This window comes from Protobothrops mucrosquamatus, unplaced genomic scaffold (assembly GCF_001527695.2).
Source record: "Protobothrops mucrosquamatus isolate PMUCROS unplaced genomic scaffold, P.Mucros_1.0 scaffold169, whole genome shotgun sequence".
Classification (NCBI taxonomy): domain Eukaryota; kingdom Metazoa; phylum Chordata; class Lepidosauria; order Squamata; family Viperidae; genus Protobothrops; species Protobothrops mucrosquamatus.
In genome coordinates this window covers 809,718-827,724 of record NW_015386530.1, presented here as the reverse complement: position 1 = coordinate 827,724, position 18,007 = coordinate 809,718, and the positions used below count along the sequence as shown (strand labels likewise).

The 18,007-nt window shown below is 49.2% G+C and overlaps 1 protein-coding gene across 1 annotated transcript in view; it reads right to left on the bottom strand.

Moving 5' to 3' along the window:
• MCAM (melanoma cell adhesion molecule) overlaps window positions 1-12,735 on the bottom strand; it is a 28,434-nt gene extending 15,699 nt beyond the window's left edge. Inside the window, exon 1 of the mRNA XM_015813564.1 lies at window positions 12,646-12,735. Within this exon, the coding sequence (XP_015669050.1) occupies window positions 12,646-12,712 (67 nt within the window). The 5' untranslated portion in view covers window positions 12,713-12,735. The remainder of the gene's footprint in view (window positions 1-12,645) is intronic.
• Window positions 12,736-18,007: the final 5,272 nt, after the last annotated feature.

Sequence of the window (18,007 nt, the reverse complement as noted above, 5' to 3'; positions counted from 1 at the left end):
GCAGAGTCCTGTAGTCAACCACTTAATGGCCACCATGTCAGGCACAAGTAACCAGGGGCGTTCACTGAATTCAAAGCACAGAAGAGTTTATTGTTGCTACCTCTAATATAAGGATCTAGTCAACTAACAGTCAAAGCTAAATTGGCACTAGATAAGGATCAATGAATTCATGGGGGGCTGGACCTAGGTCTTTTGTGACAACGCAATGACTTCAAACTGATGACACACTTAACCCCGCCTTCCAGCTCAGCCTCTTCTTCTCCTACACACCATGACTTAGGACCACAATTAGAAGGTTTACCCCTTTCTGCAGGATGAATTCAAGCCTTTGAAGTCACCTCTCTACCAAAATGGTCCATCATGTTTTCTTGCCTTCAACCTGTAGGCCTTCCAGTGAATCGGACCAAATCCTATAGTTCTCATCTTCAGTGCCCCAGCTTGAAGGAAGGTTGGAGGTTTCTGCCCCCTTCCCCCACCCCACTGCATGCAATGGACAGTTAACTCCAAAGCTTCTTCTGAAGATCCCACCAAAGAATCATCCCGGCTGGATGGCGGTGGTTTTTCCCCCCCCATATACCCCTTGGGCAATCTCTTTTCATTGGTCCTGAGTTTGATCACCAAACTTTCTCTAAAATGTAACTTTCTTTGGCTCTGTCTTTTTTTTAAGTGGGGGTAGTGGTTGAATTTCTTTGCAGACCAGCCCTGAGAAGGTCATTCCCATCAACTTCAAAACCAGCAAACTTCCCGGAACTCTTTGCAAGGGAGCAGGTGCAAAGCTGCAGGATGAATATCCTGCACAAAACAATTCTTGTTTGAGAGAGGCCCCTCCCTGGCAGCTCTGTTTGCTCTGCCCAGCTCTTTTGGGTGGCCCACAATCCTTCCCCCCTCCCCTTTGGAGAGGAACCCACGCATTGGCTGAACATCTGTTGGGTTTCCAGGCATCCACCAAGTGGGCGCGATTGCTGCACTTAGCAGGTGGGGATTCAGTTCTCCCTCTTGCATCACGGAAGGGGATCTCAAATTATTCCTGACGATACCCAGGCTGTCATATAGCAAGAATCCAACTTCTCTGAACAAGGAAGCCAAGAAGCAAGGGAGACTGGGAGAAAACTCCGAGGGGTCAGTGACCTTCTTGCATCATTATGTTCTCAATCCCCAAGAAGCCACAGCCCTCATAATAAGCTGCATTAGACATCCAAACCTTCTAAATATGGAGGTTTTATTTAGCTAGATTAAATAACAGCTATTGATAGAGCTGATGATTCACTAGGGAGTTGCCATCAGGCTTGACGTAAGGATAAGGGGCAGGCATTAATTCTTAAATATTCCTCCCCTGAAGATGAACTTTTGCAGCAAGGAGAGGATTGGGAATCCCATCTACCACCTCACCTCACCCCAAAAAGAGCAGCCATGAAAGATTGGTAAGCCCATAATGAGATTCCCATGAATGAGGACCAAGCTATGAATTAGGCAGAGGTGGAGAATTCTCTGGGTTGCAAAATGAATGTGACCAGCTGGCCAGGTTGGACCACCAACTAGGTAGCCTGGAGCACCTGAATCAATGCAGAAGATGGTGGAACTTCACATCCTTGGCTGATCTAGAAAAAGCCAAATGAAGCCACATGTGGTTAGTCTTTGAGGGGAAGCTAGCAGGAAGTCTCACAGGCGTTGGTCGGACTGGGAGTTGCATGAGATAAAACGTCTGGAGAAGGTAAGGAATGGCAAACTGCTTCCATATCGCTGCCAGGAAAGTTATCCGGGTGTGTCCAGAAAGTCACCAGGAATCAAGGTGAATTCAAAGAAGCTTATTCCAAGTGTCAATAAACATGGCAACCACTTAACTTGAGTAAACCAGGACAGTACAAGTGGGTTCCTCCTTCAAAACTCAGTGTTGGAAGGATGAGGTAAGTGCACTCATTTGACCACTGGAACTCTCAGCTAACAGGAGATCAGCTTCCCACATCTTAAAACGTGGATGTAGCTTGAGTAGTTCGTCATGAGGAAAAACACAGCTAAAGATGACCTCATCCCAGACGGACACGTCTGAGGACACTTCTACTGCTTGCTTCTTGAATGTATGTCTTCTAAAATTGTCCTGGACTGTTGCAATAAGCCATCTTGGCCTTTGCTTTGTTTTTAAGCCTTAATTAGCATATACCCATTCCAGCACAGATGGGCAGTCATAAAAAGAAACCAGAACCAAGAACCAGCCATGAACACAAGCTCTAAAGTTGATTCTTCTTTGCTGTGACCACATGGCCACCATCTTCATTTTTTCTTTCATCCTCCCATGGGTGGAAACTGGCTTGGTGGCAACTTGTGGAAGAATTGTGGGGGGGGGGAGCACATGCAATGGTTTAGTGGCTCCTTAAACAGCCTCTTCTCTGGTAGCCCAGAACAAAGCATTTGTCTCTTCCCAAATAAAATCAACATCCTTGCCCGGCTGAACATCAGCAGAGACAACCCCAGAGTGAGCACAGATGACCTTCAGCACTAAGCAAATGTGAAACATGATGAGGCGTGATGTTTCCATGCAACCAGCCTACAAAGCCCGCTCATTGAATTGGACAAGCTTCAACAGTTTGTTCTGTTTATTTATTTGCTCTGGTTTGTGTGCTGTTCCTCTGTGGAGACTCTGGGCCTGAAGGCTGTAAGGAGAGAGACAAAGAGAGAGAGAGAGAGGGCATCACTCATTAAGAGGTGTGGATGGGACTGGACACCAGTAGGAAAGAAAAAGGAGCTGTGTGAACAATCAAGGTAGACATCTAGGTGACTTCCCCTCCATCCACCCCATTTGATGAGTCCTCAAAAGATCTCCATGGGTGAAGCAAGGGCTGCTCGCTGATGGTTCGGTGGCTGAGATTGTTTCCAGCCCCAGGCAAGTAATGGAGGTGCTGGCCGCAGTCCAGGGGAAAGTAATCAGCTTCAATTGATTCAGTGCTAGGGCAGGGCCTTGGGGGAGGCTGATAAGTCTTGGTCCTGAGGAAGAAAACAAGCTTCAGTGCATAAAACAACAACTCTTGGATCTCTGGGAGAAGGTTTTTGGCACTTGTGAGCTCCGGTTCACTCCAGACAATGAAGATGTCACAAGTTCTGCAGCTCAGCCAAAAGGATGGATGGTAACTCCAAGAGAATCATCTAAATGGCTTGCTCTCATTCCAGATCTGATGAAGTTGGAATAATCAAGGGAAGCCTGATGTGCTGGATTCAGGATCAGTGAGCAGAGTGGAGAGAAACCACCTTCAGGAGACTGGCAAAAGACAGATGGAGGCATCAGTTGGTGCTGCAGAAGTTGACACTGAGCTGATATTGAGAAAACCATTCTGCCCAAATTTGAAGAGGTGGGGGAAATTCTTGTAGGATTCTACCCAGAATGAGCCAATGTATCACTCTTACCACTGCAATTCAAACTAATAGTCCCCACCTGCATGTTGAAGAACTCAACAATCTGCTTCCATTGGCCACACAGGACTTCCATCAGGGTATTGCAGTAAATTTACAAGCCACACTCACAAAAGAGAGAATCACAGTTGGACATGGCCATGAAATCCAGCCTCCCTGCTCAGCACAAGGAATCCAAATATCAGTGTCCCCGACGGCTAGCTCTTCCACCTCCATTGAACATCTCCAGCAAAGCTCTCTGATTCCACCGCTCTTCCTACTAGAAGACCATCCTAACAGACCATCACTGAAGAGACTCATTCCCTGTCCTATGGAATAAGAAAGAACAATTCCTATTTTTCTTTTTTTCTTTTTTGTAACTTTCTGTTTTTTATCTCTTGACATTGAGATCCTTGAAAAGGAACACCAACTCTAAGCCAACTCTTCTCTTCTCCAGGTCCAACCATCTGTCTCCAAATAATGGCTTCCAAGCCACAAGAGATGGTGCTGAAAAAGAGGAATGTGAAGTCGGAAAAGGTTCTTAGCAAAGCCACAGAGCACCTGGTTTCCATGCTGAAGAAAGAACAGGAAGGTGAAAAAGGGAGGACAAATCTCAGAAGACCTTACCAACCAGAACCAACAATCTTGATTCAAATTGAATTAGCTGGTGCTTCTTTCTACGTCCCTACAACCCTCAGGTAGCAACGATGTGTATCAATGAAATGGGCTACAGATTAGCCCACAATGCAGGTGAAGCCTAATTGTCCACAGGGCTAGAAAAGGTAGGAACCTACATTTGAGAAAAATGATGTGTGTGCCTCACCCCAATGAAGTAATGACCTACAAGCAAGATAAGAAGCAGAATTTACATCTTTCTGAACACTTTCAATATCTGACTGCTGTACAGGTGATCCATATTCACAGCATCTAAGCTCAAGATGGTTAGAGTTGCCATCATTAAGTTCTTCCACTAACAAGGTCAGAGAATCTGTCAGGCTCAGGGGAAAAAATCACACCTTATAGGATCTGGAAGTTTAAGGTTTCTAGAATCCACCTGTTAAATCCTTACAAGGACTGAAGGCTGTGCATAGCCACCTAGGGACACCTGTATTTTTGGGGTGACCGGTTCCTAGTTGCACCCCCTCTTTCCCGTTGCTTGGTCTACTCCAATCTGCAGTGCTTCTGGGGCTGGAATGAATGAAAGTCGATATCCATTTCAAGCAGCAAATTCAGTTCATGAACTATCCAGCACTGCAAAGTCCTTCACAGGCAGAGCTCTCTCAGCTTGAAAATTATGGTGGCTCCATGCTATAAAACTAGGAACCAACGCTGGTTATTCTCAAGACCAAACCAGAGTTGGGAAAGGTTGAATAACCCGGTTTTAAATGGTGGGTTGGGAGAACAGACAGAAAGGCTAAGAGGACCAAGCGTGATTGTGTCCTCTCATTCTCCAGACTGGCCTGCTGGATGACTTCCGCCTGCACGACCAACTCATGCGCCAGGAATGTCCACCACGTGCCACTGAACACTAGTCAGAGAGCAGGTCTTTTGTTCCACTGCTGTCCCAAAGCTGGCACAAAGGCTGGTGGCTGGCACGTCAGAGCAGCTGCTGCCAACACTCTTACGGAAGCAGGGGGTGTCCAGAGGAGAGACAGGACGGTTCACCAAATGGAGGGGCAGCCAGGCCAAGCAAGGGAGGGTGGACCCACAGACAAAAGGGGCTTTGCTGCTGGATGGATTTCTGTTTTGGAAGCCCCACTTCCTTCTTACGGAATGAGCCCTTCGGCATTTCCCATCAGGCCTGGAGCCCCGAGCGAAGTTCAGAAGCGAATTTCTCCCTCCCTGCAGGAAAATAGGGGCAGCCCCCCAACACAATGGCTTGATTGAAGGCAAGAAGGCCCCAAGGATCCCGGGAAGACTTTCTAAACAGCTGAAAGCCTGCAGAAAAGAGGAGCTGGGAATAGAGGGTCCATTCTCTGCCAAAACGTCTCCCCATTCCAAACGCCCACCCAGAATTGCCAGAGCAAAGAAAGTGAGACGAGTGGAAAAAGGAAGAAGACCATCCCCCTCCTCGGGAACAAGAGTGATCACATCTGAATGCAGCCCACCCTTTCTAGAAATCTCTGCAAAGCTTGGAACAGCCTCTTCAAGCACGCATCAGTCAAGATTCGACCAAGAAGACCGTGCCAATGTCAAGAAAGTTTAGGCTAGATTCTTTTGAGAAGGTGAAACCTTCCTTGGGAAGGTGTGTAGGTTGAGGTGACTGCCAAGATGATCTGGAGAACATGGACCACACTTAAAAAAGCAACCATTACTGGAAAGCAACAGCTAGCTGGCCAAAACATTAAATTAATGTGGGGTTTTAAAATATCACTTTTATTCTAGGCTGAAAAGGTTCAACCGGAAACAGAAACGAACAGAAGAAGCAAAACCAATTTCTAGATTGTTTCCAGCAAGAATCTTGCAAGAGAGATCCTGAATGGAAGCTTGGACAATCCAGACAGAATACAAAGTGGCACAAAGTTGTCAAAAAGCCACAATTTGACCTTCCTGTTCTCTTGGCCAAGGCCTGGAGGACTTTAAACAAGGAGAGGATCAAGACGTCTAAACTTCTCTCTGACACAGGGAGCAGAGATAGAGTGTTGTCTTGTTTCTCACAACATGGCAACCCTGGGTCATCCTGCTTGGAAGGAGATGAAAGGCAGAAAAGACAGGATTTCTTTCTACAGTTCATAAATCCATGTCCTCCCAGCCAAAGATTCAACAAAGCCAAACTGCGTTGCAACGGCTTTAAAAGGAGAATTGGAGCAAGTCACAGAGCGCAAGGTTATCAGCCCCAAAATGCCCAGAAGGATTGTATCATCAGGTGTCATTTGCCAGAGAGCAAAAACAGAAAACAACTACAGATATATTTTAGGGGAAGGAGCACCGGGCTAGAGGCGGGTTGGGGCCCAATTTATGCCAGGGTCCTGATTCTCAGACTTCCCAAAATGTGGTTTACTGCTCTGCAAAAATCTCAGTGAAATATTTCTAGGTTTCCCCCCTCCCCAAATGTGCAAAATTAAGATCCCCATCTCTACCACCCCCAGCAGTGAACCTAGGCATGTTCCCAGGGAACATGAGAAGCAAGAGAGCCCAGGATCTGATGCCAAAGCTGGCTCAGGCCCCCACTTCACTCTTCCCCAAGCAAACGTCCGTCCGGATGAGTTGCAATGCACAGTCTCTCTCTCCAGTGAGTTGCCGAGGCAGAATGAGGATGGGTGGGGGTGGGGTGGGGGCTCATGAGAGAAGCCCGATGCCTGACTCACTCCGGGGCAGGTTTCCCGGGACTCCAGTTAACCATATTTAGCCTGCTTGGGAACGGTCAGGACACAAACCTCGCAAGCAGCCAAACCCACTGGAGCACCGACCGCTCTCTGAGCCGTCCTGGGAGGCCATGGAAAGAAGTGGCTAAGCCAAAGGGTCATAAGCTAGACAGAGAGGGACTTTCCTGCCTGCAGGAAGGAGCAATGAAGGGAACCAAGGGAGGGGGGAGGGAGGTCCAGTTCCCAGGGGGAAATTAATCAGAGAATTAATTGCCTGTCAATAAGGAGAGGGTGGGGGCAAGGCTACCGGGGTGGGGGTAGAATTGCGGACGTGCCAGAAGGGTGAAAAAATAGCATCTGGAGAGGATAAAAAAAGAAAGCATAAGAAAGTTTGCTTGGAGAGGAATTCTCCCTAGAAGGAAAGGCTTGGCTTTTCTCCCAATGGACCTGATTAAACGGGTAGAAAAGAGGGCAGATATCTTTATTTATCAGGGGCTGCCGGTTTGGGCTGCATTTGATGTGGCTGTTATGCTGTCATTTGCACACTCCAAGCAAGGTGCTTTTTAAGGGAGGCTGGCAGGTCCCCTATTGTAGGCAGCTAATGGATTCAGACTGGGGAGGGAAAGAGGCAAAAAGGGTGTAGGGTTCTTGAAATTCACAACGTACAACCTCTTGGCTTAAGGACCAGTACAACACAGGAAGGAGAATGCCAAAGAGAGAGGACGACATGCAGCAATGTGAAGGCTTTATTTCCTAGCTAAAAACAATAACAACAACAACCACTCTTCTTGAAGGCAAAGATTGTGATTAAGCATTGCTGCAAGAAGTGGGAGAAACAAAGAAAGACAGAAGACGGAAGGGCTGTGGTGGGCACTCACTCCAAACTTTGTGGCAGCACAAAGTTGCAGGTTTCATCCCTGATTTTTTTCAGAAAGAATCTTGCAAGTCTGGACCCAATATCGTTTTTTTTAAAAAAAAAAAAAAATTCTGGAGAGAAAGAACAGGGATATAATGGTGCTTGTATATCATTTTCTATGACCTCCGAATGCCTCCCACCTTTAAAGCAGAAGGGAGAATGATCAAGAAAGGTTGAGCAGAGTTCAGAGTCAAATTTTTGCTGACCCAAAGCTAACATTCCCAGTTTTTGTTTGCCATCATAAGCCTCCTCTGACTCCGAAGCTTTTGCCTTCTTTCTTTCTTTCCCCTCCGTCCAACCAGAAACTACAATCAAAGACCCCATTTGCATCTCTTCCGCAAAGTTGTAAAAAAAGGGGAAAGCTGTGAACCAATCCATTCAGTGGAGAGTGTGTTGTTAATCGTTGCAACCAATGGATGCATTTTCAAAGCAATTCTCTCCAGCTTATGATTTGTGATTTCATTGCACTGTTAAGAGCAATAGCAAGAGCAAGAGCACTTAGACTTATATACTGTTTCACAGTGCTTTACGGCTCTCTCTAAGTGGCTTACAGAGTCAGCCTACGGCCCCCAACAATTTGGATCCTCATTTTATTGACTTTGGAAGGATGGAAGGCTGAGTCAACCTTGAGCAGGTGAGAATCGAACTGCCGGCAGCCGGCAGTCAGCAGAAGTAGCCTGCAGTTCTGCATCCTAACCACTGCACCGCCAAACCCAGGTTAAGCTCAAAGTATCTGAAGGGTACCAGGTAGTGCTAAATTCTCAATATCTGCACCCTTCAAAACAAAGTGTTAAACTGGTTTTAGAGCCTTCATGGGCTTTACCAAGTAACAGCTGATCCTGGTGGCTGATTTTGTTCTCCAGAGGTTGGTCCACTCAATGACTATTTTACTACAGGAATTGCATGATAGGTAGTCCTTGCCCTATTTATAGGATGGACATAAATCCCGACCTGATGTTATGATCTTTTTTTCCAGCAATTATTAGGCGAACACGATGGCCGTTAAACAAACACAGTGGTCATTAAGAGAACCCATTGTTCGCCATGGCATGGTTTGGCCCCCCAATGGAAGCAAATTCCGGTTTTCAGCAACACTGTCATAAAATGTAATCGTGTGACTGCGGGATGCTGCAAATGGCTGTACCTGTCATTGTGTTCTTGAGAGCCAGAACTGCAGTCCCCTGACCATGATGGGGGCGCATAAAATCAGAACTGGTTATAACCCCCTTTTTTTCCAGGTGGGCCCTATCTTCAAAAGGTCACCAAGTGACCGATGGTTAAGTCAAAGACTATTTGCATTTGAAAGTCTTCCTTCTCTAACTTTCATTTGGATGACTCTCCTGCAAGGGAGGAGTTTTTAAATGCTTTTAAATACTCCCCCACCCTCCACAAACACACAAAGGTAATGCCAACAAGCGGGGAATCCAAAGCGGACGTGGAATTTTAGATCAAGCCTTCTGGATCTCATCCAAAATTGTTATCTGGTGATCTTCACTGGCTCTCATTCAAGGGAAACAACCAACCGGAGGGGTGAGTCAGTCTCAGAACTGGTTATTTCCATACCTATCGGGTGTGATTAAGAGAAGGAACATGTGCAAGGTTGTGAGAAGTGAGCAGTGAAGCTGCGGTGGAGGGCAATCTTTGAACGTGTGCTTTAGACCCGGCCTCAGTTGCCCCTACCCAGATCTCTAAAGAGTGGCTAATAACAGTGGTCCCCTCTGCCCAGGTTCTGGGCAGCCATTCAGTTAATTCTTGCAATGTTCGGACACTGCACTAAAACAACAATAAATAATCGAAACAGCCAGACGCTCCAAGACACAGCCAACCAGGAAAGAAATTGAGAAGGACAGCGAAGAAAGATGGAAGACAAAGGTTCCTTCTCCAAGGTACTGTATGCCCAGCCATTTTTCCCAAGCTGGAAAGAATTCCCCGCGGACACTTTGCCTGGTGTCCCGGATGGTTAAGACCCTGTAGAAATATACGGTACAGTCCCATAAATGATTTCCTGAAAGGAGAACAGAAGGCGGGCTGGGAGGAGAGGTCTCATCAACAGGACAAGGGTGGTGTGGACTTCAACTCTCAGAATTCCCCAGCCAGCCATGCTGGCTGGGGAATTCTGGGAGTTGAAGTCCACGTGTCTGAAAGTCGCCAAGTTGAGAACCACTGTGCTAGAATTAGACGTGTCCTCAAGGCCTAATGACCAATGACAGAAGATCCTGGAAATAGGTATGAGCCAATGGGTCGGAGACAGTTACTGCTCTCAGTTCCACCTCCACAAACAGACTACTGCAATGTGCTCGGCATGGGGCTGCCCTTGAAGGCTACTCAGAAGGTATCAAGAAGATAGAAGGTATCTTATCTTGTTGGCGTGGATTTTGATCTTGAACTCAGTCCCTGGAGAAAGGACGCCAAAGAGCTGGCTGCATTTATGCATCCGATGTTAGGATTTGATGACATTTGCCCTAGCTATTGATTTGATTTTTAACTGGAGCATTGCAAAACCCTCTTATCGAAGTTGCATAAATAAAAGTCCACAACTCTCCTGCAGTGAGCAGTCTCACAAACTGGGTGTTAGGAAGGGCGTGGCCGGACATAAAATATGGTTTTATGCAGAAAGCAAGTTGGTTATTCAATCCTGAATACATTCTCCGTCACCTTTTTCCTTCGTCTTTACCTTCTGAGCAATGGACAAAGCACAGGGCTACAGTCACCCTCAATTTTTATTTTCTAAGAACATTTACAAAGGGATAATGCTGGAGCTGGCATGTTCCTTTCCCACCTTTCAAGGCTTGTTAAATGAAAGAACCGCAAGACTTGCAAAGCAAAGCTGCCCACAGGACGAGAATCCCTCTTTTCCCGTCCCCGATTGGAAGCACACGCCATCCCTTTCTTTCTTTCTTTAAAAACTTTTACATATTTCAATGTACAGCTTGTTCCCAGGCCGAGCGCAGCCCTGGAATTGTTTTGGCACCATTCCCTGGTTATAAATACTTCCCTGAGAAATTAGCAAACGAGCAAAAACACGGCCCTTTTTTCATTTCCATATGTTGGTTTTCTTTTTATTTAACATCTTCCCAATCACAAATATTTCTGAATACATAACCAGGATAGGAGGGGGAAAAAAACGAAAAAAAAAAAATCCACATGCTCTCTGAGCAGGGCATGACCCAGCAGTTGGAAACGCAAAGGAGATGCCGGGCTAATCTTGCAAAGGCTTGGCCAGGGGAAGAAAGAGACTGCGCTGAGATGCAAGGGATGAGGTGTCGTCCTTCTTTTAAAATCTCACCGCCCTACAGATCTCTTGTTTTGAGCAGCAGGCACCACGCCCTTGGGATTTTGAGATTTCTGCCATCTTGAATTAAGGATGGACAGGCAGATGGAGGAAGCTGGCACTTCTCTGGAAGAGAAGACACCTCATCCACGGAGAGCACCAGCCACAGAAGACACCAGCATCCAGTGCCAAAAAATCTGCCTCCCTGGAGTTTCAGCCTAGCGAGAAAGCTCAGGCATGCCAAGTGGGTGGGTGGCGTGTGCCCGGAGTCCCCTCCCTCAATGCCCTGCTCTCCATGGGCAGGGAGGGGCCGGGGAGGATAGGAAGCACAGCCACCTGTCCCGGGTGGGGACGCTCGCTTGCACCAGCCACAATCCGTCCTTCTAAGCCGCCGAGCCAGCTCTGGGCTCGTCTTCTGGGTTCTGGTCTCGGGGGACGATAAAGGGGGTTTAGCTCAGCTTCTTTGCAGGCAAGGTGGAACAAAGGTTGCAGAATCGAGAGGCTGGGGAGGGGAGGGGGCTTCCCGGCCCTCCAGCTACCAGCCAGATCTTTTTTTTGCGGAGCAGCTGGTGCCGGGCTGGGCTCCTCCCTTTCCGAGGCAGCCGCATTTGCAACGAGCAAAGGGGGCGTGGGGAGGGGGCTTGAGCCCCCACGAAGCCCCGGGAAGGACGCGGCATTTTCCCCCTCCCTCCCAAAAGAACCAGGGCTGGGTCGGTCGGAGGCTCAAGGCGGTTAGAAGCGAGTCGCAGGCAATGCCCGGGTCCCGTCCAGCTCAGCTGGGTCCCTGCCCAACGGGCAGGACTACAAGGCTCATTATCCTCAGACAGTTCCAACGCGGGCGTCGCAACAGCAATCCTATTTTGTGGGAGGGGTCCCGAAGAGCAGGTTTTGCAAAAATCCCCCGACCGAGACTGCAGCAAAGACGGGCCCGCCCCCTTCAGTCTCCGCGCCTGGGAAGCGGGGCGGGGGGCGAAGCCAGAGGGGCGTCCTAGGGAATCCCCTTCCTAATACCCGGGGAGGGGGCGAGGAAGCGGATCCGTTTCACCCTCGCCCGGCCGCCGCCTTTTCGCCACCAGAACAGGCGGTGCCCGACGGACGGGTGGCCAATTCGCCCAGCCGCGGGGTCGTAAATCAAAGCAGGGCAGGGAGCAGAGGGGGACGGAAGGGGGGGTCTTGCAGGGGCTGCGTTTTGGAGGGGCCCTGACCTCCTCCCCCACTCACCTCCCCCACTCCCCCCCACGCCCTCGGCTCCCCAACTCCGGTGCTTTATGCCTTCCTTTCTTCCACCACAGCGCACCCCGCCCCCTTTTCCTCCACTAGTAGTTGCAAAGCGGTTGTAGCAGCTGCTGCACCCTGGAGTAGAGTAGAAGCGGAGGCAGGGAGAAAGGTGGGTGTGTTCTCCAACCGTGCAGCCGGAGAGCGCGAAAGACGCCCCGCTTCTCGGCACCGGGTGGGATTCGCGCGCCCTGCCCAGCCAAAGCCTTCCCCGGGCAGGCAAGCCGGGCACCCCCCCCCCCCATGCAGGCACCTTCCGCGCTGGGCACCTCCTGACCAGGCAGCCACCTTCCCGGGCTCGCCTGGAGCTGGAGGGGGTCCGGGAGCCGCCCCCACTCAGCGCCGGAGTAAAGGAGCCGCGCCGGGGTTGGAGAGCGCAAGACGCGCGCTGCGACACCGGCAGCCCTCGCTCGTTGCAAGCCCGGGGCGGGGGGCTCCATCGTGCCGGGGGTCTGGGGGTGGGAGCCTCCTGTCCCGCCCGGGGCGCCCCCACTCACCTCTGCCGCAGTAGCTGGCGAGCAGGAGGCAGCCCAGCGCCAGGGATCCCAGCCGTCCGCAGCTCATGGTCGCCCGCACCGTGCCCGGACTCCGACTGCGGCCAGGAGCCGGGGAGCTGGAGCCCGGCGGCTGACGTCACGGGCGAGGGGAGGGGCCGCTCCGAGGGGGGCACCCCGGCCGCCGCCCCCCATTCCAGAGGGTGGGCTGCACCGGCGCGGAAAAGCAGCCGGATGGGAGCAGGTCGCGGTCGAGGCCGCGAGGCTTCCCAGCTGCTAGGATGCAGATGCGGGCGCATCTGGCCGACTTCCCTGGCAGATGCGTGCAGCGGAGCCGGCAAGGGCCACTCGGGGCGCCCGGTTCAGTTTTTCCGGACCAAAAAAAAAGACAAAAGCCGGAATTCCCCCTGGGACAGGGAGGCGAGGGAGCGTCGGGGGTCCCAATAGGGCCAGTGCAGGGGCACCGTCTGGGTGGGGTAAAAGCAGGGGTCCCCCCCCCAAAAAATCAGCAGTCCCTGGCCCATGCGTGACCTGACATCCCTGGGGAGCCCCACTTTGCGGCATCCGGCCTCCCTGAGTGGACATCCCATCAAAATTGAAACTCCCCAATAAGTCGTGGTATCCTGTGAAAAGGGGGGTGGTTTTCTCCCCTCCCCTTAGATTCCGGCACGTGCCCCCCCAAAATGTGCACTTGAAGGGCTCTGCGTCCTCCTTTTGGCCTCTTCTCTGCGGGGGGGGGAGTTTCTCACCTGCCCACAAGATGAGCAAGAGGGGTCCTTTGCCAGGTGCCCAAATTTTGATTGGGTGACCATAAGGGATGCTGCAATGGTCATAAGTGTGAGGACTGGTTGTAAGTCACTCTTTTCAATGACATTTGAATGGTCACTAAACAAATGGCCGTAAGTCGATGACTTACCTGTGCAGACCCTCCGAGAGCAAGAAGGGCGGTACTTAAATGTGATTGGCAGATATAGAGAAAGAAAAATAGATGATAGGAGAGAGACAGACAGACAGACAGATAAATAGATAGATGAATGATAGGTAGATAGGAGATAGATAGATAAATGGATAAATAGGTGATAGGTGATAGATAGAGATGATAGGTAGGAGATAGATGGATGGATGGATGGATGGATGATAGACAGACAGACAGCTGAAAGGGAAGACCTGAGAGACTCCTTGTTGCTGGCAGTGTCCCATTCTTTCTCATGAATCTGCTGATCCAAGCAAGAGGGATCCAGCTGTTTTAGAATCAACAGCTGACATGTTGACATGGGTTCGAGAAAGGCGGGCCAGCCAAAGCTTTGCATTGTCCCCAAAGGTAGTGCTTCGTTTGGGGTCTCCTTCCCAGCTTCTCCTCCTTCCTCCAGTTCCTCCCTTCAGTCCTTGGGGGGGGGGTTTCTTCTGGATTTTTTGGGGAGCCCCAGCAGGTTCCCACAATCCATGCCACACCAGCCATGCCCAGCACTGAGCACTTCCCGGCTTGCAAGTGATCAGAGGTGACTGAAATACCAGCCGGGCTGACCTTTTGGCCTCCTAATTGCTCCATTGCTGCAGGGAATCCTAGCTGAGGGAGAAACCTGGACAGCCTTGTCCTGGCTGACTGGTTACCCTGTTTACTATCCCGCTGTGGTTTGGAAGGGGTGAAAACTCCCACCCTCTTTGGGGACATTGCTGTTCTGCCCCCATTTCCACTATTGAACAAAAGCAGTTTCAATACTGTTTCAGCAAACATCTCTGCTGCTGTTAGCCTCTGAAATGTTTTCTCTTGCTAAAAACCCCCCTCTCTCTCTGGGGGGGAGGCTTTGGCTTAGATGTCATCTCTGAATCTATGAATTGCAATCCACAATTCAGAGCTCAAACAGGTAGTCCTCATTTAGTGACTGCCTCATTTAGCAAGTGCTTTTTTTCTTTAAAAAAAAAAAGGTGCCGGAACTCACACATGTTATACAACCTGCCTTGCCTACCCTACAAGGTTCCATCCAAAAAAGGTGCCAGAACTCTGTTCTGGGCGTTCTATGAGAAAAAAAGCCCTGCATTTAGCAATTGCAATTACAACAGCATTGAAAAAGGACCTTGGTGACCAATCCTGGCATTGGCGACCTCCCCAGATCTGTAAAACTAAAGAAAGCTGAATCACAAGTACAGTTGCGTTTTCACTTAGCAACTGCTTCACTTGATGACCAATTTGCTCATACTGACTGTAGCTGCTAAACCAGGACTACCTGTGCACGAATCTAGCCCCTTGTAACTTGTTCAAGGAACTATGGTTAAGCAGACTGCAGCCGGTGCAGTTTGCGGACCTTGTTCAGTAAAGTGAAGAGCGGAAGGGATTTTGTGCGGCAGACCCTCATGATTTCCTAAGAAACCTGGAAAAAAACTATGCCTTGGAGCTGAGTTTGATGCAACTCTTTCCGCCTCTCTCTGCACCGTCTGGGCTGATGTTTTTCTCCAGTTCAGTGGGGATTTTTCCAGAGCTTCCAGGGTTAGTACAAACACATGGCGTTCAGGTATGCACTGCTCCACTCCCCAAACAGATTCTCAGAAAAACAGAAAAGAAATTTAAGAGTTCACGACAGGAGGGGAGATTCAGGGGGAAGGCTGCTTTGCTCATTCATGCTTCAGCCACATGCAATGCTGCAGCACCGCCGGGCTTGCTGGTGCATGCAAACTTAGCAAGACACCATCCTGTTCCTTCTCCAGCAGCAGAAAAAGGGTTCTCATTGTAACTTGCAAGGAAATGGGTCTTTGGAACCTTAATTCTGTCTTTTTGCAGACAGTCTGCCCTGGCTTTCTAGGGTCTGTACAGAAGAGCTGGCTTGGCGTCATAAACAAGCATAGAATAATTTCTGGTCTTTACAGAATTTAGCAATTTTGCAAGCACTGACTCTTTCCCCTGTTGCCTTCTTTCTCCCCTTCTGTTCCCAAATAGGTTTGTTTGTGTTAAACACACATTTCTGCTGAGCAGGAAAATACCAGGATCCATAAACATCATTATCGTCCCCTGGGCCTGTTTCCCCCAGTCTGTTAACCTGAGACAAACAACCTTCTGACTTGCTTTAACCTCCCATTTATTTGCACCCATTCAAGCGGCTAAGCGACAGATGGGAGGCGTGATCCAGGGTTGTCTGCAAGGGCAAGATAAGAGCCGGGATGATACCAATCAAAGCACCACCTGTTTTTAATGTGTATCACGTCTCACATGGTTTCCTCTTGCCTCGTGGACCCTCCGGAGCAAAAGTTCCATCAAGGTTTCCCAACCCCAGCAACTTTAACATGTGTGGAATTCAGCACCCAGAATACTGGGAAGTGAAATCCAGGCATCTTAAAATTGCTGAGCACCATCGTTGATCTTCTAGATGGTCACAACTGTCCGGCCTCTGGGAAGCCCTGAAGCAGAAGTTGAGTCAGCCGTGTGTTTTACCAGCAACTCACAAGATGATATAAACCAGAGCTAGTTAAAGGCCATAATCTAAGTGTAATGACTAGTAGCCTCTGGGTGACATCTCTGATGGCCCCCATCAACCTGGAGGCAGATTTCACTAGGGAAGCACAACTGAAGGGAGAGTTGAACGTTCAACTATTGCAGCCAAGTGAGTTCCCATGTGATATTGTCATGATGGGGTCTCCTTCCTTCTTTGCTCCTCCCCTTCAATCCAGAAAGACTAGAGGTCAAAGAAGATACGTACCCAATCTTAAGGCGGGTGCCAAGACCCAGCTGGCCTTCCCCCAAATTAGAGGAGGACTCTGTCTTTAGAGGAACAACCTGGCTTTCCAAATTCACTGTGCAAACTGTTTGGACTTCCCCCACAAAAAAGGAGACCTAAGACAGAATCCCTCTGTGGTTCTAAGCACCGCTCTTCCTTCCAACTCAAGAGCAAATTTGAAAAGAGGCGCTAACTTGGAAGGAAATCTTTGCTCTCCTGCAACTTCGCTTTTCTCCAAGACTAACATCTCTAACAGGATCACCACCGAGAGATTTAAAACAGATGTGCTTCCCCCAGCAACCAGATCACTAATGCCTGGGAGAATCCGTAATATTTCTTTTATATTTTGTCATGGATTCTCCTCTTCAACTCCTTTTCTTGGAGAAATGAGCCATCCGCTTTGTTCCTTCAGCGCCCGATGGCTTCTTTGTCTTGACCTTGGATGGGCCAGCTGGGGTGGGAAGAAAAGGGGATGAAGGGGATCGCTGACAATTTGAAACATGGGGTCTGAAAAATAGAGGGGGGGGAAATAGGAGGAAGGAGTCCCCAAATGGACACAGTTGACCTCTCGATTCATCTCCAGGTTTTATGTGCAAAGAAGAAGTCTCCGGTGTGCACCATGCCAGACCACCAGGCTGGGATTCCTTTGTGACCTTAGGAGAACTGCAAGATGTAAATCAGTTCCAACCATCCCTGGAAGCTCCTCCTGGATTAACAGAGGGAAACTCATTCTTTAAGTCAGTCACAACGCAGATTAGCCAACAGGCTAATCTGCAACTGAGTAACCTCAGCAAATAATATGTAATCGTTTTTAGGGCACCTCGAGAAGATCTGTAGGAGACAGAACATTTTGACTGGAAATGCCCTTCCGGTTAACTTATAACAGACCAGTTTGTACTATTAAGCCTCTGTGCTTTCTTAAATTGGAGGGTCGGTCAAATCTTTCCCTGTTTTGGAGACACTCAACTGGTCTGGTCTGTTCAAAACATCTGTAGCCTTGTATATTATCTTTAAGCTTTCTTAGCACTCTTAGGGGCTAATACTCTCTCTATTTACACATATGGGGACAACTTTACGTGCCCCTTGAAAGGAAGCTGCTACTCCAGGTTCAGCGAGCAAAGGTCATCTTAGCCACCCTTGCCCTACTTTAGAAGAATCGGGTTTCTGTGGAACGTGAGTCTTCATCAGAACCTTCTGCAGAAGGAAGTTTCCGATCTGCCCTTACAGTCTAAGCTTTTTGTTCCCTCCTTTCAGAGTGATTTAGCTTCAGATGATTCATCAGAAATGATGAATTCCATCCCCCCCCCATTTCCAAATGAGATTAAAGGCTTGAAATGGCTTCACTGGGCTAAGATAGATGCCAGGCGCCAGCCTGTTCTTTGGCCGAGAGGCTGATGCAAACTATGGAAAAGGCTGATTGAGTCTGGCAGCGAGTGGAATCGGGGACCAAAAAGAAGCTTCGAATTGCAGCTGGGTGTGCAGAGAAGAGTGCAGAGAAGAGTAACAAAGATGATTAGGGGGCTGGAGGCTAAAATGTATGAAGAGCAGCTGCTGGAATTGGGTATGTCTAGTTTAATGAAGAATGGACTAGGGGAGACAGGATAGCAGTGTTCCAACATCCCAGGGGCTGCCACAAGGAAGGGTGTGTGTGTGTCAAG